Source organism: Pyxicephalus adspersus, chromosome 5 (assembly GCF_032062135.1).
Source record: "Pyxicephalus adspersus chromosome 5, UCB_Pads_2.0, whole genome shotgun sequence".
NCBI classification, from domain to species: Eukaryota; Metazoa; Chordata; class Amphibia; order Anura; family Pyxicephalidae; genus Pyxicephalus; species Pyxicephalus adspersus.
In genome coordinates, this window is record NC_092862.1 from 61,481,627 (window position 1) to 61,507,246 (window position 25,620).

Consider the following 25,620-nt stretch of genomic DNA (forward strand, 5'->3'; position numbering starts at 1 on the left):
TCCGACGATAATAATTGGAAGTGTGTACGTAGCTTAAATGGGTCATTCTTAAAATAAGATTGGTGCTAGGAGACGCCTTAGCAAATACACACTTTCTCCTCTTTGTTTTGAGAAAGAACAATAAAATATTTGGTTCTCTCATGTATCAGCTTACTGTTAGGATTCATAACAAATAATTACTATTTGAAAGGAAGAGAATTACTCTAATAATGATATATTTGTATATCTGCTTAAGTACTTCAGAAAGTCTTAGCTAGAGTTTATTTGATGTTTGTTTTTTTTATTAGTTCATTTATATGTGGGGGAAATTAGGCACAGAACAAATCAATGTGCCTCTACTCTATTTTTGGGTTTCAGCATAGTCAGTTAAAATGTATCATTGTAAAAATTATAGCTAATTTGGTTTGTTTAATACAACTGTTTCAAATATTGGGCATTTTGTACAATACTGTACATTTGTCCATTTCCAAATAAATCACTAATGTAGTTAAAAAAAAAAATATATGTGATTATTTTAAAGTAGGCCAGAAATTTCACTGTACCAAATGGTCCTTAATAGGAACAGGTATCAAACATTGAAATATCTGTATTTATTTTACAGTAGCACAAAAAAATCACTGTACTGAACGCTCTTCTTTGGTAAATAGGAACAGGTATCAAACACAGAAATATCTGTATTTTTTTATAGTAGGACAGAATTTTTTTGTACCAAACGGTCTTGTTTAGTAAATAACAAGAGGTATCAAAGACTGAAGTATCTGTATTTTTTTAAAGTAGGATAGAATTGTTTCTGTACCAAACGGGCTTCATTGGTAAATAGGAACAGGTAGCAAACTGAAATATCTGTATATATACAGATATACAGAAGGCTGCTAAACTGTCCCTGTCACAATCCACGTCTCTTCCTGCTACTATCCTTCACACAGAACACAACATGGAGTCACTAACCCCTCCCTCATTCCCTGTATATATGCCTGTGCTCAGATCTCTCCTGATTGGCTGCTGGGCCTTGCTGTGCATCCTGGGAGCAAATGATTCCCACCGGAAATAGTCGCCGCTCCCGCCCCTTGCTTTTTCCCTCGTTCGTTCGGTGGGAACACAACCTCATGGCTAATCACAAACCCGTTCACGCTTACATGTTCAGTAAGCGACAAAGGCCAGATTCGCCGCAAGATCAAAATTAGAAATCTCGTTTGCTCATCCCTACTTGTACCATTCAGTCACATGCTGGGATGGGTAAACGACAGTCACTGAAAATGAGTTTAACAATGTCGATCATCAGACTCAGCATCTTTGGTGTTAAAAGAAATTCTGCTAAAGAGAACTCTGAACTGAAAGTAACTATTGTAATAAAAGCTTGTAAGTATTTTGCTTGGCTTATAAGAATTTTGCTTTAAAACCTTTTCTAAGAGAAATACCAGACACCTGATAGTATGCTAATCCAAACACATTTTTCAATCACTGACCTAAAGCATAAGGTCATTATGAAAGCCAAGCAGCTAGTATTTGGATTAGAAAGAGCAATAACAGCATCCTAACAAAGGCTGGCTTATACCTATGCATTATTATTATTATAATTATTATTAATAATAATAAACAGGATTTATATAGCACCAACATATTATGCAGCGCTGTACAATAAATAGTGGTTGAAAGTGAAAGATGAATACAGACTGTGACACAGGAGGAGAGGACCATGCCCCCAAATGCTTACAATCACATAATATGCATCCATGTTTTCCTGTTTTCTCTTCATTTTGGCAGTTGGTTTACATCCCCATGGTGAGCTAAAACACAAGTGCAAGGTAGTAGGATGGATACGCTCCACCAAGGGCAGAGTTGAGGTACCTGAGCGGTTGGTTGCCATCTTTGTTTGGTGGCCTCCAACACCTTGTATAGTGCCCCTATTGGGGTGTCATGTAGTCCTAGTCTAAAAATACTTTTCTTCTATTCTATTAATGGTATGGTGGGTGACTTACAACACTTGAGAATGACCAGTAAATGGCTACCCTTGTGTGGTAGCCACAAGCACCTTGAATAGTACCCGCATTTGGGTGTTATGTAGTCCAAGTTAGACATTCTTTTCACTGTATGAAAAAAAGTGTTTCTATGATAATTAGTGGGAGACTTGCATCTTTAGAGACCGACCATTATATTAGCCTCCAGCACCTTGGATAGTGCCTCCAATTTGGGTATCATGTACAAGACACTTTTCCTGTAGTCTACTTACCTAATAAACAGTGGGCAAATTATACGAGTATGGGGGTACTATCCAGGGTACTATCCAGCACCCTGAATGGTACCGCCATTGGGTGTCATGTAGTCAAAGTCCAACAAACTTTTGTGATTTACATCTTTAGAGACCATACTCACTTATATGACTAACTGACTGGTAATTTGGCAAGTTGGATAGTGCCTCTTTGCGGTGCCATTTAGTCTAAGTACACCCAACCTTTACTTTAGTCCAGTGTTTTCCAACCAGGTTTCCTCCAAAGGTTGCTAATGGTTCATTGAGCAACAAGCAATGATTTTTTTGTCTATCTGAAAGGATGACATTCTTCCCACTGACCAGCAGGCCTCACCTACAGCTGGGCCACCATGTTCTACCGGGGCCCGGCAGAGAAAGAAAAAGAGGGGGCCGCCAGGGGGCTCTGAAGGGGAACTCACGTCGTCTGGTGAAGAGGATGAGTCGGGCCAGGAATTGGCAGCCGTGCGGGGCCCTCAGACCTTGGCAGGATTCAGGACCATGGATCTGCCAGGTAGGTCATGTGGGGGTCCATGGGAAGGGTGGGGGGTGGGGGAATGGAATGTTATGCATGCTTTGGGTTGTTGGGGGCTGGGACTGGCAATGTATATACTGTTGGTTGTGGTGGTGGGGGGTCCTGGGGCCATTAGGGACCATTAAAGGTTAAAAAGTGAGTACATTGACATTTTTTCTTTGTTGCTATTAGAGCGTTTTAATGTGGATAGGCCAGTGGGGGAGGGGCGTAAGGATGACATTGAGAATCGTAGACATTGCTTAATTCCTCGCTCCTTTTTTAATTGGTTACAAGTGTTTAGTATCTTGGCGAGTGTTTCAGGAGAGCGCCAGCCAGAATTGTACCCAGGTTTGTTTTGTTATTTAGACACAGTTAGGGAGGCATACAGATTGTATGGAGGCACCGCCTGGCTACTCTATGACGAAAAATTTCATCAGCGGAAGGTGGTGCGACTGTCATTGCGGTGGGACCACAAAGATATAGGCCTATGGATGATGATTATGTCAGTTGGGAGTCCTGGCAGTCAGCAGTTTTTTCAAGGAGGTGGGCAACCAGGAGTTGGATCACCGGCCGCGATGAAGCCAGGAGTGTGTTGGTTATTCAACGAGGGCACATGCAAAATCGGTGGGAGCTGCTGCTTCCGCCATAAGTGCTCAGGATGTGGAGGAAAAGAGGGAATGGTGGTGGAAAAGGGCATGACGCCGGTTATCGTTGAAAGGATGCGCCCTTTTCTAAGTAAGTATTCCGACCGAGAGGTGGCCAGGACATTGGAGGAGGGTTTTGAGAGGGGGTTTAGGATTTTCTGTGAGATGAGTGCGATTCCATGGGTGCCCAAAAATTCTAGATCGGCAATGCAGCATTCGTAGGTAGTGTCTGCTAAATTTGCAAAAGAGGTAGTTTTAGGTAGGATGATTGGCCCCTTTAAAGTACCACCGATAGAAGGCCCGGTAGTTGGGTCTGGTACCTGAAAAGGAGCCAGGTAAGTTTTGCATGACTCATCATTTATTGTTCCCGCCGGGGAGTTCGGTAAATGATGGAATTGATCTGGAACTGTGCTCGGTAGAATACACATCGCGGGATGCGGCGATTAGTTGGGTGAGGTGCTATGGAAAGGGTGCTTTAATGGCGAAGGCGGACATAGAGGCCGCTTTTCGTTGTTACCGGTACTTCAGGAGTGTGTTCAGTTTTTAGGATGGCAGGGAGCATTTTTGGTTGACATGTGCCTGCCGATGGGGTGTTCAATTTCAGTTGTAGAGTTTTGTTGGGGACATTACAGCATGTGGCTGACCGTTTTAAAGTCCCGCTAGGGGGGGAAAAAACGGAGGGCCCCGGGTTGGTTATTACTTTTTTGGGGATCGAGTTGGACTCTGAGCTTATGGAGAGTAGGTTGCCTCAAGACAAGTTAGGGCCTCTATGGGTGGATGTGATCGATGCTTGTGCCAGGAGAAAAATGGGCCTGGCACAAGGGGTCCAGTTCCTGTTAGGTAAGTTGAATTTTGCGTGTAGGGTGGTGCACATGGGTAGGATCTTCTGTAGAAGATTGGCGGCAGCAACGGCGGGTGTAAAACTGCCGTCCCATTTGGTGCGATTATCAAGGAATGTGAAGGCAGATTTGCAGGTATGGAAAGCGTTTCTGGATTCATTTAACAGTAATGCGATGTGGCTGGAAGGTCCGGTAACAGCGGATTTGGATTTGTACACGGATGCGGCGGGCTCAACAGGCTTTGGTGCATATTTTCAATGGAAATGGTGTGCAGGGGCGTTGCCGCAGTGGGCGGGTGGGTGGTGGCGGAGCTGATGGAGAACCTAGTGGTGCTGTAGCTGTTTCCGATAGTGGTAGCGGTCGAGTTGTGGGGCTGGGCCTTGGCGGACAAGAAGGTGAGGTTTCACTGTGACAATCTAGGAGTGGTGAAAGCTAATATTAGTTTGTCTGTATCGTCAAGGCCAATGGTTCAGCTGTTGCGGCATTTAATGTTGAAATGTTTACAAAATAATATCTACTTGTTTGGACGACATATTCCTGGGGTGCGGAATGTCTTCTGCTGACGCCTTGTCTCGTTTCCAATGGGACAGGTTTCGTATACTGGCGCCGGAGGCGGAGCAGTGTGGGGACCCTTGCCCTGAAGTGTTGTGGACGCTGGTTCGGGAATATTTGGTGAGATGATTTGACGGTCGGTGAGTGAGCGGATGTGGAAGGCTTATTCAACAGTCTGGGGAGAGTGGGAGGATATATGCAGACGTTTAGGGGGTGGTAAGCCTGGGGTGGAGTCGATGCATTTGCTTTTGTTTTGGTTGGAGAAAGGGTCCGTGGTGGGGGTTAACAGAAAGCTAGCAGGTATGGCATTTATTTTAAGTTGCAAGGGGTGAGGGATGTTACTGAAGAAGGTTTTAGGAGGGGTAGAAGGACCCCAGACCGCAGGAGGCTGGTGTCGTTTACACTGCTGGGGGGGGGGGGGGGGTTTGCGCAGTTTGGAAGGGGTATGTGGGGGTTCATTCAAAATATTGCTCTTTAAAGCGCCATTTGTTTTGGCATTCTTTGGGGCCATAAGGATTGGGGAATTGGTCAGTCCAGCTCGGGATCAAGCCGGGGGGGGTGTTGTTTCAGGACGTTATGTGGACTCTGGAGGAGGTGAGTGTATTTATTCGGCGGTCCAAGACTGACCAGTTAGGAAAGGGGTTTTGTGTACATCTGTTCTTTGCCCGAAAAAGGCGGTGGGTGATTTTCTCCAGCAGAGGCCTCGCACGGGGGGGTTGGTGTATGAAAATGGGTCATTCCTGTACTGTTTTCAGTTTACCGCAGTTTTTAGGAGGTGTTTGGTGAGCATGGGTAAGGACCCTGGTGGGTATTTGTCCCACTCCTTTCAGATTGCGGAGGCCATTGAGACGGCGAGATGGGGCTTGGGGGACGAGGTGATTCGGAGGATTGCACAGTGGAAATCGAGGCGATTCCGGTTGTATGTGCGGCCCCAGCTGTTGTAAAAGGGGGGGGTTGAAGTTGTTGAAGGAAGGGGGGTCTTCCTAACATTAAGGGAAGTTTGGGGCACTGATGAGTGGAGTTTGGTTATCTTTCTGTTTTGTTGCAGGAGGGCGGCATTGTTTAATTTGGATACTAGGTCACTCCTATGTGTGGTGGGGTGCCCGAAGAGCGGAAGCCTGGCCGGACACCAGACAGCTGGGTTTACCCTGGGAGGATGCTACGGTTCGGTGGCTGGGAGTTCGTGGCATGCTAGGGAGCAGGGTGGTGCCAGAGATGGGGTGATTTGTGGAATTGGTTCGTCAACCAGATGTGGTAGTAATACATGCTGGGTGCAAGGATTTGGGTCAGCGATCTATGCTGGAAATAATTAGGAAGGATTAGGGAGGATTGATTTTTTGAGGCTAAAAGTAGAATTCCTAGGGGTTATTTTTGTCTGGTCAGACATTCTGGTTTACCTTAATGCCATAGGCACTGACTTGTGGTTTTTAAGTTTGCAGGATGGAGTGCAGCGTATTTTTCAGGTGTGGAGGAGCACTCAGGCATGAGGTATCCCGCCTCAGCCCTGTGGCGGTTGGGGCTAGGAGGGTAAGAGTCCTATTGGTCATTTGGAAGGGCAAACCAGTGGTAGGGTGCCCAATAATGGTGTTATGGTGGGGCCCCTGAGGCGGTGCTGGGCGACTAGGGGCCAGTGTGGTTCAAAATGGTAAATTACATTTGGTGGAGAAGACTTTACCTTTCCTAGACCTGCAGCCTTGTGGTTAAAAACTGGAGTTAAAGTTGGAAATAGTGCAATAGGGCGCAGTGTTTAAGTAAAGGGTTTTGGTTTACAGTTATTATTAAGTATTAAGGAAAGTTTTATATGTTAGCAAATCTGAAATGTTATTGTTATGTTATTATTGTAATATTGTGATAATTTGGTTATTTATATGTTTGTTCGTGTAAAATATATGTTATTTAATAAAGTTATTATTGTTATTTATGGTTAATAAAGATGTTTATCTTCATTAAATAAACGGCTGCTCGCCAGCCTTTTTAAACCCAAGCAGGTGTTCCTGTGTTCTTAATGGGGGGGCAGGTAAGCAATGAGGGGTGGGGGGGGGGGGGGGGTAAGAGTTAGGTGAAGAAAATTAGTGTGGATAATGTTTTTAAGTGTGGGAAAAGTTTTAAGTGCGTAAAAGTCTGATGTGGGGGAAAGTGTTTTAAGTGAGGGTAAAGTTTAAGTGGGGAGTAAGTTCTCGAGAAAGGGGGGCAAAGATCTGAGCTACCTTGGTCAAAGAAAGGGCCTGAAACAGGGGACTAGGTGTAGGGCAGGCATGACAGGAGTGTGAAGGCGAGAAGAGAAAGGAGGGAGTAGTTAGGGGCTGGGTCAGAAGTAAGGGGGGAGGAGAGTGGAGGGGTTAAGTAGTATGTCCACCCACCCTCCCTTTATTTAAGTTAAGGATGGATGGAGATTGGGGCTAGGAGGGTAAGAGTCCTATTGGTCATTTGGAAGGGCAACCCAGTAGGGTAGGGTGCCCAATAATAGCGTTATGGTGGGGCCCCTAAGGCGGTGCTGGGCGGCTAGGGGCCAGTGTGGTTCAAAATGGTAAATTACATTTGGACTTTACCTTTCCTAGACCTGCAGCCTTGTGGTTAAAAACTAAAGTTGAAGTTGGAAATAGTGCAATAGGGCGCAGTGTTTAAGTAAAGGGTTTTGGTTTACAGTTATTTATAAGTATTAAGGAAAATTTTATATGTTAGCAAATCTGAAATGTTAGTGTTATGTTAATATTGCAATATTGTGATAATTTGGTTATTTATATGTTTGTTCATGTAAAATAAATGTTATTTAATAAAGGTATTATTGTTATTTATGGTTATTAAAGATGTTTATCTTTGTTAAATAAACAGCCATTTTAATCCCAAGCAGGTGTCTGTGTGTGGGGGGGGGGGGGGGATGAGGGTTAGGCAAAGAAAATTAGTGTGGGGATGTTTTTAAGTTCAGGGAAAGTTTTTAAGTGCGGGAAAAGTTTTACGTGTGGAAAAGTCTGAAGTGGGGGAAAGTTTAAGTGGGGAGTAAGTTCTCGAGAAAGGGGGCAAAGATCTGAGTTACCCTGGTCATGTTTCCAGCAGACCCAGTACACACCAATGCATTGCAAAGGATGAAAATGGAACATTCTACTATGAGGAAATATGCATGGGATATTCCCCCTATAATGAATAATAATATATCTAGAATACAAATGTCTGGATAAGACACATTGCAGCCTATGTGGGGTGAATCTCCTGTCATAGAAAATATTATATAGGAGAAGCTGTGAATCCCTAGGACTGGACATGACAGGATATCCCCCCCTATAAATAATAATAATGATAATATTTCTAGGATACTTGTGTCTAAATGAGACACAATGCAGCCTATGTGGAGTGAATATCCTGTCATAGTGAATAATTTATAGGAGAAGCTGTGAATCCCTAGGAGTGGACATGACAGGATATTCCCCCTACAAATAATAATAATATTTCTAGGATCCAGGTGTCTGGATGAAACATAATGCAGCCTATGTGGGTGAATCTCCTGTCATTGTGAATAATATATATGAGAAGCTATGAATCCCTAGGGCTAGACATGACAGGATATTCCCCCTATATATAATAATAATAATATTATTTCTAGGATCCAGGTGTCTGGATGAAACACAATGCAGCCTATGTGGGGTGAATCTCCTGACATTGTGAATAATATATATGAGAAGCTATGAATCCCTAGGGCTAGACATGACAGGATATTCCCCCTATATATAATAATAATAATATTTCTAGGATACAGGTGTCTGAACCAGACACAATGCAGCCTGTTTGGGGTGAATCTCCTGTCATAGTGATTATATATTGGAAGCTGTGAATCCCTAGGAGTGTACATGACAGGATATTCCTCCTATAAATAATAATATTTCTAGGATACAGGTGTCTGGATAAGACACAATGCAGCCTGTTTGGGGTGAATCTCCTGTCATAGTAAATATTATATATGAGAAGCTATGAATCCCTAGGACTGGACATAACAGGATATTCCTCCTATAATAATATTATTATTTCTAGGATCCAGGTGTCTGGGTAAGACACATTGCAGCCTATGTGGGGTGAATCTCCTGTCATAGTGAATATTATATATTGGAAGCTATGAATCCCTAGGACTGGACGTGACAGGATATTCCCCCTATAAATAATAATAATAATATTATTTCTAGGATCCAGGTGTCTGGGTGAGACACATTGCAGCCTATGTGGGGTGAATCTCCTGTCATAGTGAATATTATATAGTAGAAGCTGTGTATCTCTGTACATGATTCCCCATCTCTCCTCCATCCAGGGGCTGGCAGTCTCCTCCCCCAGGATGATGATGGTGGGGTGATGATGGGAGGAAGGAGGGGACATCTCATGATGGTGATGGTGCTGGAGGATGCAGGTTGGTTGCCTGGCTCCATGCACCGCACACACACAAGGTCGGTGGCTGCTGTGTGCGGTAGTTCCTCTGGCCGGCAGAGCTAGTCACACAGGGCTGGGGGTGCCTTGCAGCTTGTCCTCCTCTTCCTCAATGTCTCCCCTGCGAGGCTGCTTCTCCTCCCCGGTCCAGCTGCGTCCCCCTCTCATCCCCCGGCCATCCTTGCTTGGCCTCTTGCTGCTTGAGCTCCTTGTGCTGCTGCTGGAGGAGGAGGAGCAGCAGCTGTCTGGGAGCCCCGGGACTCACAGCTCCCCATCTTCCCCCAGCACCTCACCGGCTGACGAGCACCTACTGACCGACAATGAAAGCGGAGAAGGAGGACCTGTCTATGATCAACCTGTCTGTACAACAAGTCCTGAGCCTGTGGGCGCACGGGACAGTGCTGAGGAGCCTGACCGGTAAGTGGCCTCCAGCACCCTGCACGGTGACCCTATTGGGGTGTCATGGAATCTAACACACTTTTCCTGTTGTCTAGTCATAGTATAAACAATGGGGTGATATGGTGATGAGTGACTTACAACACTTGGGACTGGCTGGTAAGTGGCCAGCCTTGTGTGATGGCTTCCAGAACCTTAGTGGTGTCATGGAGTCTAAGTACAAAATACTTACCTCTAGTCTGGTCAGTACATAAGCTAGGTTTATTATGGGGGCAGTTGTGTCATTAGAGACTGGCAGGTAAGTGGCTCTCTGCACCCTGTATACTGCCCCCCATTGGGGTCTCCTGGAAGTACAACACACCTCTCAGCTTTAGTCTAATGATTGTATGAAAGATGGTCTTATGGTAATGAGGGGTGACTTGTATCATCAGAGACTGATCGGTAAGTGGCCAGACTTGTATAATACTTGTATATTACCCCCATTAGGTTGCTATGTAGAATAAGTCCTATTATACTAGTATAGTCATGGTATAATCATTGGGCTTATTATTGTAATGAGTGGGTGACTTGTGTCATTAGAGACTGATCAGAAAGTGGCCAGACTTGTATAATACTTGTATATTACCCCCATTAGGGTGCTATGTAGAATAAGTCCTATTATACTAGTATAGTCATGGTATAATCATTGGGCTTATTATTGTAATGAGTGGGTGACTTGTGTCATTAGAGACTGATCAGAAAGTGGCCAGACTTGTATAATACTTGTATATTACCCCCATTAGGGTGCTATGTAGAATAAGTCCTATTATACTAGTATAGTCATGGTATAATCATTGGGCTTATTATTGTAATGAGTGGGTGACTTGTGTCATTAGAGACTGATCAGAAAGTAGCCAGCCTTGTGTTAGCCTCCAAATCCTTGTATAATACTTGTATATTACCCCAATAAGGGTGCCATGTAGTCTAACATACTTAGTAGTACTAGTATACTAGTATATTCATGGTATAGACAGCGGGCTTATTATGGTAATGAGTGGGTGACTTGTATCATTAGAAAGTGATCTGTAACTTGCCAACCTTGTATACTGCCCCCCACACAAGTTAAATAGATATAGTAGTTCAAAGTAAAGGTGATCTGCCAGCACAGTAAAAAAAAAGACAAACAGAAAAGAGAGGGCTTTTAGGCATACAAACAATATATTTTGTCAAACATCAGGTTCATAAACTGAGCTAAATGTATACATTTATATAGGTATAACAACAAGTATTGCATATAACAAGTATTACATGTAAAGCATGATTGTAGCCTAATGATAGGCACCATACACTCATTACTATAGAATAGTGTTAGCCGGGAGGGGATATACGTTCTCACATTCGCAACAGATAGTCCCAGAATCTAATAAATAAGTTGCGTAGGGTGGTCCCAGCTTGTTTCACCTTTAGTAGGCTTCTTTAGGGGTAGATATGACATGTGATGATTATTGGGAACCAAGTCTTAGTATTCACGGTTTATCCTACTACAATCTAAAGATTAGGAATAGTTTATGAGTGAAATGGTAAATTGTTGAACAATAAAGTGTTAGGACTAACATTTCGGGCTGATTGGACCGGGTGTATTAAAGAAGCTTCTGAGGTTTCAGTGGCAATTGGAAAAAGTCCGAAATTGAGGGTAAAAAGTTGTAATCCTATGGAGTAAGAATTGTACAATTGTTTGAAAGACAAAAAGGTATTAAACAAATATTACTCATGGTGGTGTTACTAATGATGAGGTTCTCCATTTGTAATTCATTGTAATCTGAATGAAAGGTGAGGGGACAGTTGGGTTTATTAGGTGATTGTAGGGTGATGTAAATGGTAGAAAAATATGAAAAGATAGGCTTAGAAGATATATAATAGGATAAGGTTAAAGGGTTAAAACTTAACTTATTCTATATTTATTATTGCTGGAAAAATATTGTATAGTCTAATGAAGTATAATGGAAGGTTTGTGTTCACATTGGTAAGGCTTGACGGCTTTATTATTATTTGGGTAATACTAGTTCCAGGTGTAAACACAATGGAATATTTCAATAGAATATATTAATGAGTATGGTGGAAAAATAATCTAAATAATAAATAAAATAAGTATGAAGAATACATTGCCAAAAGTTATGTAGAGACAAATCATGAGAGAGATGAGGGGGGGGGGGGTGATTAATAGGTGAATATATTGTCAGAAGGAAATGTTTTGTGATGAATGAGGTGTGAGTTATAACTGTACTGAAAGCAGGGGAGAGACACACACAGCAGCAAAAGACAGAAAGGATGGGGAATGAAGGGGGGATTTGGAGAGTCAGTGGAAAGGGGACATTTGTGATTGACTCACATATGAGTTGTAACTGTGCTGAAAGCAATTCGGGGAGGGGGGTGGGGGTGGAAGAATCAATGGATATATTATTATGGGAAGGAAATATTTGTGATTAAACAGCATTTGAGTCCTAACTATATAGCAATAATGATAAATAGTAGTAAGTAAAATGATGAATATTAATAAATCTTTTGATTGTAGTTGTTAAGTATTACAGTAAGTAAATACCAAGATTTGGTCCCCAACAATTTAGCTATCACATCACCTGTCATATGTACCCCTAAAGAAGCCTTTTAAAGGTGAAACAGGTCCGCCACACCCTAAGCGACTGCGATGATTTATTTGCATTCTGGCGAATCCACTGCGAATTTGAGATGTATGTGTGTATTTGTGTACATATATTGTATATAATGTATAACAGCCTGATTGGTAAATGGCCAGTCTTTTATGGTAGCCTCCAGCGCCTTGGATAGCACCCCCACCAAGGAGCCCTTCAGTTTACAACATACTTTTCGTGTAGTTCATTCAATGTAAAGACAGTGAGACTGATATTGTAATGAGGGGGTGACTTTCCTCATTAGAGACTGACTGGTAAGTGGCCAGCCTTGCATGGCAACATTTGGTCCAGTATGGTAGCCTTCAGCATCTTGGATAGTGCCCCCATGGAGGTGACCATAAGTCTAAGTACCACACATTTATCATCTAGTCTATTAATTGTATACACAGTTGTATGTATATGAATGGGTGATTTGTTCCATCAGAGCTTTACTGATAAGTGTCCAGCCTTGTTGGTAGCCTTCAGCACCTTGGATAATTCCTCTATCAGGTTGTTGTCTAGTCATAGTACATTCCACCTTTCCTCAATTTTTTTCATTGTATAAACCAACCTGTCTTGGCATTTTTGCCCAGGGGAACTCTTGATTTAACTTTCAGGTTTAGGGGAACCGCTTTTATAATAAGTGCAGTACTTAACCCAGAAATTTTTTTAAGCTGGGTGGGAAGAAATTGTAGGTGGGTGGTAGCCCCTGTATTGTGTCCAAACTCTTTGGTAACCACCCAAAAACAGCCGGGTGGGTGCTGAAAAGTGCCGGGTGGTGCACCCAGCTAAAAGGGCCTGGGGAGAACCCTGAAGTGTATTCACTGCTTACAATACATCAGTGTGGTGGTCAATAGAAAGAATGACTCTTATATTGCTGGCCAGTGGGAAGAATGTCACTCTTACAGGTATGGAAAATAAGATTGGTATCAGTAAATCTGACCTGAGAGGCACAAATTGCTCATTGGAACCCCTAACAACTTCTGGAGGAACCCAAGGGAATCATGTTACCCTGTTTGGGAAACCCTGGTATAAACAGCGGGCAGGCATGGTAATGGGGGGTGAATTGTATCATCCATTGACCACTGAATCTCTATTTACCTTTTTTTCTGCATTACATGACAAACATTAAAATACATGGTAGGCTATTGATGCCACCGTTTGTAATAATAATAAGAGCTGAACAAGCAGCTGCTCAAGACTCTACAGGGCCCATGGCAATGGTAAAAAATTTTTAATGCTCTTTGGTGCACTTTAGTGATCTTCTAAGTAAGCAAATGTTAGCTTTCCGCGTGTTAAAATGTTTTATTTTTAGACATGTTCAGTAATATCATCCTTTCTATTGCTTTTAGTAAATGTTTTCTTTTAAAAATAATAATATTATTATGCACAAAAGATCTGCACAATTTTCTATCCCTGATAACATTGTTTAGATTCATCAAACACCATCACATGATGGGATTGGAAATAGTATACCAAAGAGATCCAATTCAAGTTTCAAATACTCTATTCCAAGTTCTTCAAATATTCTTCGTAAACCCATGTCACATACCCATGTACAATGATCTGTATGTATAATCCCAATAAACTGATGGGAGTGCACTGATAATAGCCCAAGGTCTACTCTACAATGCTGGCCACAAAGACATTCACCCAGTTCAGTGTATAGCTGCATACGTATCAATATAGACATACATATCACTATGGTTGTGAATTACAGTGCTTAGAACAAAGCTGGGAATGAAGCCAGAACTGTATGCTTATGGCACAGTGGTCTCTCATTCAATCTCAGGCTTAAAAGTCTTCTTGGTATTTTGGCATCCAAGGCATTACCTCTGTTACTTAGCTCCTCATAATGGGGGCATAGAAGGTTTCCAGGGTTCTTTATGCTTGTTAGAACTCCTCTGGAATACTAAGTGGAGTTTTTCTTGTAGTTAACACTCTTGTTTTGTCTTTGGGTAGAGAGGTATTGTGTTAGGAATTTAACACCATATTCACTACACAGAAGAAACCCAAAGCATCCAAGCAGAAATTGTTTTACTTCCTGACCGCCCACAGGCCAAATATAAAGTCTAAACCCATACATGCAATGATGTGATTGCAGTGTCCTCCAGATCTACCACTGTGTAGAACAATGATGTGCCTGACTGGGTACACATTAAATGGATGGTTTAGGTGGATCCTCACATTACATATTTTTGGTTAACCTAAAAAAGAATGTACAGAGAATGTCAATTGTGGATTGACATGTAATAAAATGTGTATGGTTTCAGTTTCAAAGGTTTTTCAAAATAAAGTATCATGCTCTATTCACATTTTATTAGCTAAGACTGTAAGCATGACCCACAGTGCCTTTTCTTTTCATTTTAAGTGTTTCTACCATCTTTTGGTTTTTATTTTTAATTTCACCTCTAAATAGGTTGTATCGAACAGGTAAATTAACAGGGCAGTTCCTTTGGGAAGACATCATACATTTGAATCCACACAATATAGAAGGGACAATCAGACTATAGATTATTATTATTATAAATGTGATATTTTTATTATATTATTATATGGGCATTATCATTCTAATAAATGTGATATTGTAAGAAAGAACAGAGGCAGGACATAAACTTAGAAAAACAACTTGTTTTGTTCCCCATATATGCTCAGGCTCCTAAGAGATTATTACTAATTATACTATTAGAGCAGGGGTCGGCAAACTTTTATGGCCACTAGGCCATTTCAGGGGTGGGCGGGAGCACACTAGGCTGTGCTCTGAGTCCCGCCCTAATGGATCCACCCACCACCTGGGAACACCCCCTGAAGTGAAATCCCTCTCCTCAGTATGCATTGCAGAGGAGAGGGATTCCCCTTCAGGGACCTTTCCCTATTTACCGTGGCGGCGGAAGTATCAACGCTGGCCCTGGTAAATAGGGGAGCCACAGCAAGGAAGCGGTACCGGAGCTTCAGCGGCTCCTGTGGTTCCTAACGCCCCCCTGGCAGATCTGGCCGGCAACACAGGTCCAGCCAGCATTAGGCCGGACCGGCCAGGGGGCGTTAGGCCGGAACGAATTACGGGCTAGGCCGTACCAGGTTTAAAGTTTAAAGTTTAAAAAACCCTGTATTAGATAATCAAGGCAAATAAAGAAACACACATTCATTACTTTTTATTCCATACTTTTTATACTTTTTTTTTCCGATTCTTTGCCTTTAAAACTTTTCAAATCACTGTCCCAGCATGCAATGAGCATGCAACTCAAAAGTTTAGCTAACTGTCATAGATTTTGTCACACAGTTATGGCAAGTAGGACACGTCTCTTGTTTGTATTTGACTAGTATATCAGCTGTTTGCATTGATATTAGCTTTAACAGAACCAAAAAAAAAAGAAAACATGGGGAGGATGTCATTGCTGAGGTCCTGAAAGTGATACAGCAGACTCAGAACAGTTATAATACCTAATACCTGTACAAAGCACTGAAGCCAAAAGATTACTACAGCCATTCTTAATCAGATTTCACTGGAACTCTAGCATTTCTCCAGAGATTGCTAGGATTTCCTCAAACCTTCCATTTGATGATGCCTGCATAGTTCTGGGGCCATCACTACTTGGTAGAACCAGCTGCATGACTTAAATTATATTTTTTAGTTGTTTATAAAGGTGATATAGTAACCACTATTGTAATAGGGCTAGCAATTGATTGGCTTTTTCCCCACTGACTTCCAATAAATTAATTTTACCTGGGTTCCCCAAGACCTAAACATTTTTTTAAGGGTTCCTAGAAAATTGAAAAATATTTTAGGGCTCCTCAGAAATAAAAAAAAACTTGGGAGAAGCTGGATTACTATGCCAAGAAACAAGCATAATTGGAAGAAGTAGATGTCTGAACTGCATCCTGATGGCATTTTATGATGGCAGCCCAGGAACTAGAGAAAAGCCTCTGTGATAGATAGGTGACTGATTCATTTTATATCACTGGTGATTTATTTTTAATGACTCCCTAAAGCTTCTTATATGGGGAGCATGTGGTTTGGCATGCTGCATTGAATAAGATGTGCCGTTCTAATTTAAAGCAATTGTGGCGACTTGCCAGCCCATTAAAATGAGTAGACTGTCATAAGGCAATACTTAGCACATGACATAACATACAATGACACATCGCATCAGGCTGCACAGGTGTGAATTGGTGCCTATGAGTGCAATTTGTTTTTATCTCATGTGATATGCATTTGGAGTGCTAATGTTAATATATATAATCCTTTGTTCTGATAAACACAGAATATAAATGAATGTGCTATAAAGATCCTTATACTCCCCTTTCTATTGTCTTTTTATGTCTTCCTGAAGCTAACAATAATTATTCAGCAATTTTCACAAGAATGTGAACAGCTCTTTCACTGACCAAGAGCATACTCACTGCTTCTAAGAAAAATGACTGTCATCAGCAGAGAACCCTCAGCATGCTTCACAGACTCCTGATTTCCTAGCATGTAGTATACAGTGTTTATTTGTAGCTCAGTTTCACAATTCCTGCTGTTTTTTTTGTTATCATTTAAGAAATTTGTAACAGAAAATGTATGTTGCAGTTCAGCAGATAGCTAAAGATCAAATCCAAAACCTACTTTTGGGATAGGGGTGGGTGCAATCCAAAATAACTTCATAGGCGCCTATAAGTACAAAATATTTTGGTATCTATTGTGCATCTCAAAACATTTTTTCAATTAAAATTACAGTGTGCAGAAGATTATTAGACTGTAACAGCTAGATGGGTCATTTTTACATGATATCTATTAGCCTACTGATTGGCAATACCTTTATATTATCTCTACATAAAGATAACAAACATATATAGGGGTCTTTTTATAAAGCAGTGAATCTGACAATCCCTCAAACATTCCCTGGTGGAGAATCATTTAATGTCATTGACCAGAAAGTTCCTCCACTAGTGTTTGTTTCAGAGAATATCAGATTCACTGCTTTATAAGTAGACCCAGTAGATACTTTTCTGTTCTGATGAGGGGAATTGGACTTTAATATTAGCAATATTTTCTTTAAAAATTATTTTATTTTTTTTAGACAATATATATACCAAATAAAACAGCAAATATGATTGTTTTTTTTTAATGTGACCAGTGTTTGTATTTTGTGTTACTATGGAAGTGAAGTGAATATCCTATTCTATAATGTGTACCGTTACCGACACTGAGTTATGTTGCTGGTACAGAGCTTGGCAAAGTAAATAAAAACGCAATAAAAGCTTTTGAAAAAAATTGTGTTTTTTTAAAGGGTTGCTACAAAATTCAACAAAGCATAAGAAAAGAAAGGTAGAGGAAGAGAGAAAGTATTAATGAAAAAATCAAAGCATAATAAAAGAGACTTTTAGTAGAAAATTAATAGCTAAAAGGAAAAAAAGAAATAAAAAATATAATTAGGAATCAATTTGCTTTACTAAGGACTGCTTGACAAATGGATAAAGATGTGAAAATTTTATTTTGAAGAAAAAAATCATGTGCAGGTCAAAATATTTTTTTTTGATCTGCACATTTAATAATATTGTAACAATATATATGGGACAATAAATTTGCAAAGAAAGTCTTGTTTGTAGAAATAATTTATGCAGGAACTGCTTTTGACGCATACAGTTCCTAGTAAACAGTGGAAATGTACTCTTTTTTTGTCCCTTGTCCCCCAACACAACTTGCTTTAAAAAGACATTTGTAAAAAAAAATGCACAACACATTGTGTGTGTGATTTCATCTTGTCTGGGAGCATATCTTTTTCTATAACTAGAATTCAGTTATAACTAGAATTTAGTCATGAATGACCTGGAAGTGTCAAAGGAGGACAAAGGCAGGAATACCCCTCGAAAAATTTGACATACCCTTTGCCATGGAAGGCTCACTTTAGGTCAAAACAGAAGCCTCCATCAGAGCTCCTTCCATCACAGTGACCAAGCTGTCATCTAGACTTGCAGGAACCTCTGTTGTCCTCAGATCTCCCAAAATCCAACTTCTAAGCCTTGGGATGGGTAGAAGTATCAACTGTTCCAAACATGGACATTAAGCAAGTCATCCTTTTGTTAATGTTTTTTGATGAAGTGATAGGAGTAGTAGTTTATGCAGTAAAGATAAAGTGACAAAGCAATTTCATTTCTAGCAAGATCAAAGGGTATTTTCTGTACTTGGTAAAAATGTTCTTAGCCTAAAAAAAAATACAAAGCATCCACCACTTCAAAAAGACTGGAAACCTGCTCTGCTTCTGGAATCTGACACGACCCTATCACTAGGGAGCTGATGCAAAGGGCCTGATTTAATAAAGCTCTCCAAGACTGGAGAGGATACACTTTCATCAGTGAAGCTGGGTGATCCATTACCCTCCCTGGCAGTATGAATACAAAGTATTTTTAAATGTAAAAGCGGTACATTTTAAAATACTTAGTATTTTAAATTTCCCGCCAACAGTCCCGTCCTCCAGCCAAACACTCTCGGGGAGATGCCAGCCGGGCATCACCATGTTATGCAGATGGCCAGCATCTTCTTCCCCTGGTGATGCCGGCCGGGCATCTGCGTAACCTGGCGATGTCCGGAATCTGTTGTAGGACGCCACGGTCACCACTGGAAGACACCGCTGGAATGGGGAAACCAGGTAGGACTTTTAAACTCCCTGGCAATTCCATCCCGAGTGTGGCTCGGGGTTACCGCTTTTGTTATAGAAAATTTACCCAGAGCCACTCTCGGGAATACTGCCAGGGATGTTAAACCTGGAATGGATTTCTTAAAATCATTTGCTATTTGCTAGCAAATGTTTTGAATCCTGGACCGGATCCAATACAGGTTTGCTGAATCACCCAGGTTCACTGATGAACGTGTATCCTCTCCGGTCTTGGAAGGCTTTAATAAATCAGGTCCAAAGTGTCCACGTCAGCAACATGGACACCTCCAAGGAATACTCTACCACACTGATTTGGGTAAGAGAGCAGGGTCAGAAGGAATGTATAGGTCTTAAGGTTTACTTTTTGCACCGGGGCAAAATACATTTCACTGTATACTATATCTGGATGGGAAAGTGTTATTTATTGGGTTAGCATCTAACTGTCTAAATATTTTATATCTTGCCTTGGTAACCCCTGTGCTTTCACACAAGGATTTACTGCAATTCACATATCTGCTGACTGATGTGCTGACAGTTCTTACCATACATCTTGGAAGATAAACATATTTAGGAAGTTTTCAACTTCATCTTTATCCAAGGATCTGCATTGATGAAAGAAAACAAAAAAACAAGTTAACAGTTCCCAGCATGTGTTTCTCCTACACACTGTAAAAGTGCATACATGTCTGGTGCTTTGCATTGTAATAGCATAGATCAAGTATGTGATTAACAATCCATTTGTTATGTTTGTGATGCACTTAACAAGCTCATATTTTAAACAAATGAACAGTAAATAGGTGCATAGATGTGAATGAGTGCTCACAGTATGTATGTACCTGTTTTTTTTGTTCATGCACCTACTAAAAAAACTCAAGTGTTTTAACTAGCTAATTCCAGATACAACTTATGTGCAATGATTTGGCATTAATGTTGGCAATTTAGAAGCACAGAAGATTAAAATGTTTTTTTCTTACTGTATATCAGGTTTATGTCCTTGATCATTTTACAGGACATTTGTTTGTCGCGCTGTAGCATTAACAAAAAAGACCTCTTGAATTATAGTGATTATTGGCTTTGTTGCAGTAAATGTGATCTACTGGAAGTTATTAGAACAGGGTCTTTTTTACTGAAAATAACTGACTCAATTCCTAGCGAACATTTGATCCCTGTCTAGGCTTTGAGTCACATTACATTACAATTTGAGAATATCATTTTTTTAGACATGCTAAGAAAGAGGTACTGTCCTAATGATAACTACAGTATATCTTGAAATTGATTTGATGTACCGATGTTCTGTTTCAAAAATTCCTAATGTAAAAGACAATACCACCTGACACCCAGTCTATATGAACTGTTAGCTGGATGTACAAGATTTTCATATAGCATCAACTAATGACAAGTATAATGTCATTTATTTCAGATTGGCATTACCAGGTATGCTTTATTGGGCTATTTTTGCAAGGTGAAAAGACTTCGGCTACGTTCACAGGTTAGATGATTCTCATCTGATAATTGCCTCAGGGCTAGTATCATACAAGAACCTGGTGTGTGTACAGCGCTTGTTCTCCCCCCTCTCCATGGAGCAGAACGGCGCTGTATGTACAGCACTCGTTAAGACTTTTGTCGCTGGAAAGGATGGTGAAAGATTCTTTCCAACCACAATTATTGAACGTGTGTACATAGCCTTAAATTAGAAAACCTGAGACTGGAAGTAGCAACTAACCAATGATAAATATAAATATATGTAAATAAAATAGAACTGCAATAGTAGTACAGAAAATATTGATTATTTTTATTTTTGCCTATGTATTTATCCATACAGTATATTACACAAACATAAAGAAAAAATACAGAGTAAAATCAAAATATGTTTAAATAAAATTGATGCACCCCGAGTTAGTTATCAGCCTACTGTCCCCCCCATAAGGTGGAACTCTCCTAGGACTAGGGGAGGAAAGGTCAGATGGTTTAAAACTTTAGAGTCAACATGGTGTACATACTTATACTGGAGAGAGGAAAATATGAATGCCTGTATCAGTGTTCTGCCCTATCACTATCCAGTCACAGGCTAGGCTGGATTCCAAACCAAGTGTACCATTTCATGGAATATTACAAACACTTTTTTGCTAGGTTAGTACTGTTTTAATTTGTGGCCCTAAATAATAGAACATGGTATGTTCACCATAAATGTCACTGATGCTGTTGCTCTTGAATGAGCTGGTTTAGCTATTTTTACCATTTCCACTTGCATACTAGGGTTCACTTGTTAGCAGGTTTCATAGAATTCATCTCATATAGATGAGTCATTTTCAGGAAATAATATATATATATCCTATTGTGAACTCAACAGCCTGTGAAAAGTGATGACTGGTAATGATTAGTGGTATTATTATTAGTATTATTAGTGGTATATCTGAAATGTTCATAGTTTTTAGGAATGTGTAACTATATAGGTCTCCAAGATAAAAATGTGTACTGTGCAATTAGCTGTAAGCTCTTAAACTTTTGTACATTCACTGCACATCACCTGAAATGTCAAGTGGATTGAGGAAACACTTGTATTAAGAGAATAATAGCCATGTGTGATGTATATTAAAATCTGTATTCGCAAAACTAAAAAAACAAATATTTAGGACAAGGATCCTAATTTGGCATTCATCTCAGCTGCCCCTTTTTTGAAAATAAGTATCGTTATCACTGTGTTAAAGCTTTGCAAACCTAGCCTTAAAGTGGACCTTCTACCACTTAAAGTCCACCTGTTTAACGTGGCCTCCTGCTAACCTAATTGCTGCATTAAACCCAAAATTATACAAATATATTAAACTTTCCTTTATCCAGTATTCATAGCCAGTAATGTAATTCTTCTGTCCACAAGATCCCTAAGATTACTAAGTAGCAGAAATCTCATAAAAAGATGCTGTGGCACAGTGTAGAATTGTCTTTTAATGACATTTGGACTACATAATATTCTCCAAGATCTGGTGGTAGGAGGATGATTTAATTCTTGTCTTGGGTATTCTTGAGGAAACCTAGGATAGATAAGTATATTATAATTTTTTCCTCCATAGGTTCTGTGTATTGTCATGCAGTGTTTTAGAGCAGTGTTTTTCAACCTTTTGTGAGCCACGGCACATTTTTTACATTGAAAAAGGCAATTAAGCTACCTACTGCCACCCACTAACATGGAAGAGTATTACATTACTCTGCCAGTCATTACAACACAGACACTTGACAATGGTACCTGGATAATTTCCCAAAGTTCACCTGAAGATCTCTCACGGCACACTAGTTTGCTGCGGCACAGTGGTTGAAAATCACTGTTTTAGAGAATGGAGGGGATATCTTGAATAGGCAGACAATGTCTCTTGTTGAAAAGTAAGTATGATGTTGTTAGTATCATGTTTCAGGAACAGGAGAGTGGTTGAGTTCAGATATTCATCAATAGGTAGGGCTCAGATTACACAGGTCAACAAAAAATTTAATCATCAGAAACCACAGCAACCTTTTCTAAATCAGTTTTTCAAGCAGATTTCAGATCTGTTTTCAATTTTCCCTAACACGTACAATTCCTGAGTTATGAGTACTATTATAGTTACCATTGTAAGTGCATGTATTTTGTGCTAAAACGTAAGCACTATTGAAGTGAATGTTAATACATCTTCAGTGTGAAGTAAAATAAGGCACACTGTGGTATAGATCTACTGAACAGTGTCAGTGAGGTACCATTGTTTCTTTAGAAATGCTTAGAGTATGATTTACTTGTGTACTCTTTGGATTGTCGCAGTACAGCATCCAGCAGTAGTCAGCCATCATACTTTCATTACGGAAACCCTGTTAGCGGTGCTCCATTAACTGAATGTCCTGGTGATAACGTTCTCCTTGTTCGTCACTCACCATACCAAGATTTTCTGGGAAGAATTCTATATGTGAATGCAAGAAATATATTTTTAATGACATGGGACAACCCAGTTTCTGGTATAAATCAAGCAAATTCTGAACTCCTCCTTGTATCCAGGAGACTTATGGTTGTCCAGGAAATTTTCACACAGCCACTTGAATGCATCCCAAGCTTCCAGCTCAGCTGCTGAGAGAGACTGTTTGAAAACATCATCCTGCAAAACATCCTGTCTTGATCTGTGGTCCTATAAATATCCCTTCCTTTATTTTTGCAGGGCTTATGTTTGGAAACTTCTTTAACAAGGTACTGAAAACCCATGAAGGTTGATTTGCCCATGGCCTTTACAAGGTTCTTCAAGCCTAACTTGATATGGAGAGGTGGCAGAAATATTTTATGCGGATCAACCAGAGGCAGAAATTTGACACAGCTTGTCTTGGGCTCATAGGTATCTCTTGGTAGCCAATCATGCTTGACATAATGGTCTCCCGTTGATCGGCTGTCCCACGGGCATAGGAAACAGCAATATTTTGTGAATCCTCCTTCCATTCCCATCAGCAAGCCAATGACCTTTAGATCCCCACAGATGTTCCACTGGTGTGTTTTATACTGGATTGCTAGTAGTAACTTCATGTTGTCATAGGACTCCTTTAGATTAACGGAATGGGCAATCGGTAAACATGGGTTGAAATTACCATTATGCAGTAAGACTGCTTTCAAGCTTCTTTTAGAGGAATCAATAAAGATACGCCATTCAGATGGAACATGCACTTCTGACAAAATGTTAAAGAGTGCATTCATATCATGACAGTAGCACAGTGACCCATCACTAGTGAAGAACGTTGTCAAGTTATGATTTTGTTTTCTGTAGTGAGTTACAGTTACACCCTTTGCAAGCAAGTGTTTCTGTTTAAACCTTGACGCAAGAAGTTGTCTTTGGAGAGATTTCGATCACGAACGAGATCATTCAGCTCTGCTTGTGTAAAGGACTCTTGTTGTAAATCTTCATCGGCCAAGTAGTCAGGATCAGATGATTCGGGTTGTAATTGGCTGCAATTCCAGTGCATTCCTCATCAAGCAAGTCCATCATGTGGCGGTACTGGAACTGGCAATGAACCATCATGACGAACAGGCCTAATTGCAGAATAGAGGCTGGGATATACAATTTTGTGCTTAGTTTTACCTGAGAATCCACCTTTGTTGACGTGGCAAAAATATCAGTCGATTAGATGGTCTTGCACCATCAGGATTGCAAATGTCATTGCTGCTTTACGCCGATTTAGCCAGTCACGCAGTCTGTTGAAACAACTGGTACAGATGAGGTGGAGCCCAAGATTTATCCTGGTCACCAAGTGGACAGTCGAAATATAATTTGTATATCTTTTTAAGTTCTGTGGTAATTTGGCGACGTTGGGCTTTTTTCGTGAATGAACCACACACGTAACAAAAACTGGATCATTAAGGCAATTTCTAGGCATGATTACAAATGAAATCAATCGCAGTTAGTACGGTCTCTTACCTTAAAAAAGAAAACTGTTGGTAAATGATGTAATATGTTAACAATTTGTATAACGGATTTCACAAAAACTAGACGTGCTAGAGAAAAACTGAACACAGATCTAAAATCCTCATCAAAAATACTTCAAAGTCCACATAAAATAATATCTGATGAAAATGGTCTGCATTCGGTGGAGTACTTTATATCTGACTTAGGATAAAAGCAGAGGCTGCTCAACATCTGATGTTAATTACCAATTTCAGTACTTTTTTTGCTAAGTGCCTGAAACAAGTATGCATATCAGGCATTCTTACTTTACTCTCTATCTGCTGCTACTAAAGCAATAGGCAGGCATGGTTATAATACTTTTTAATAAGAAGACCAGCAATGGCATTGCATACGTTTCTGTCAGCACAGGTGTACTTTAAAGAAGGACTCCAGATACCCAAACCCAAGCTGACTGCTTAGAAAGAGGTGTTTTTGTCTTTGGACTGTTATTGACTGCTTTTAAAATTTTTACTAATGATTTTTGTTTTTCAGAGATGTGGTATTGGGTTTTCCTGTGGGCCCTCTTCTCTTCTCTCTTTGTCCATGGAGCAGCAGGAGTTCTGATGTTTGTCATGCTACAGAAGCACAAGCAAGGGAGACTAATATCTGTGGTCTTGGTCAGCATTGGGTTCCTGGCTTCTGTCACCGGAGCAATGATAACTAGTAAGTAGTATTTTATTTCCAATTTTGGACAATTTGTAAATAAATATTTATAAATACATATGTCTTACTTGTTGAGCAGATTCTAACCTTCTGTTGTTGTCTGTTCTGATGCTAATTTCCAATACACTGTATGTGGGCATAAAACATGCATACTGTATTGCACAAATGCCATCCAATGCCCCACCTCCTCTTTTCTTTCTGCCAAAAACAGAACTATATCCATGGCAAACCGTAATTGTGCCCCGAGGCCCAATACTATATTACTATACTAATTTCCCAAGACATTAATAAGACTATATTATTGTAGGTACATATTACATTATGGGCTCTATTTATAAAAGAGGGAATCTGACATATATTGGTAGGAATCTTCCAGGTCCATGTGCCAGTAATTGATTGTTTTATAAATAGAGCCCTATAAAAATATTTTAAAATAAAATATGCCAACAATAAATATCTGTTCCTTTAAAGGTATCTCATGGTTTTTATAGCTTCATGGGCTCTTTTTTGGTCCTTATGCAATTATTGGTGTATTAAGGAATAATGATAGGTGTGTTACCCTGTTTCCCCGATTATAAGTCACTGTCTTATATTTTTTGAAATGCCAAAATATGCCCT

At 40.3% G+C, this 25,620-nt stretch overlaps 1 protein-coding gene across 2 annotated transcripts in view; it reads left to right on the forward strand.

Moving 5' to 3' along the window:
• The first annotated feature begins 9,167 nt into the window (after window positions 1–9,167).
• TMEM170B (transmembrane protein 170B) overlaps window positions 9,168–25,620 on the forward strand; it is a 31,761-nt gene continuing 15,308 nt past the window's right edge. Inside the window, exons 1-2 of one of the 2 annotated variants that reach the window (XM_072411689.1) lie at window positions 9,168–9,618; window positions 24,832–25,002. In XM_072411689.1, the coding sequence (XP_072267790.1) occupies window positions 9,522–9,618; window positions 24,832–25,002 (268 nt within the window). In that variant the 5' untranslated portion in view covers window positions 9,168–9,521. Of the gene's footprint in view, window positions 9,619–16,594; window positions 17,595–24,831; window positions 25,003–25,620 lie in introns of those variants that run through there. The other variant, XM_072411688.1, reaches the window with a different exon arrangement.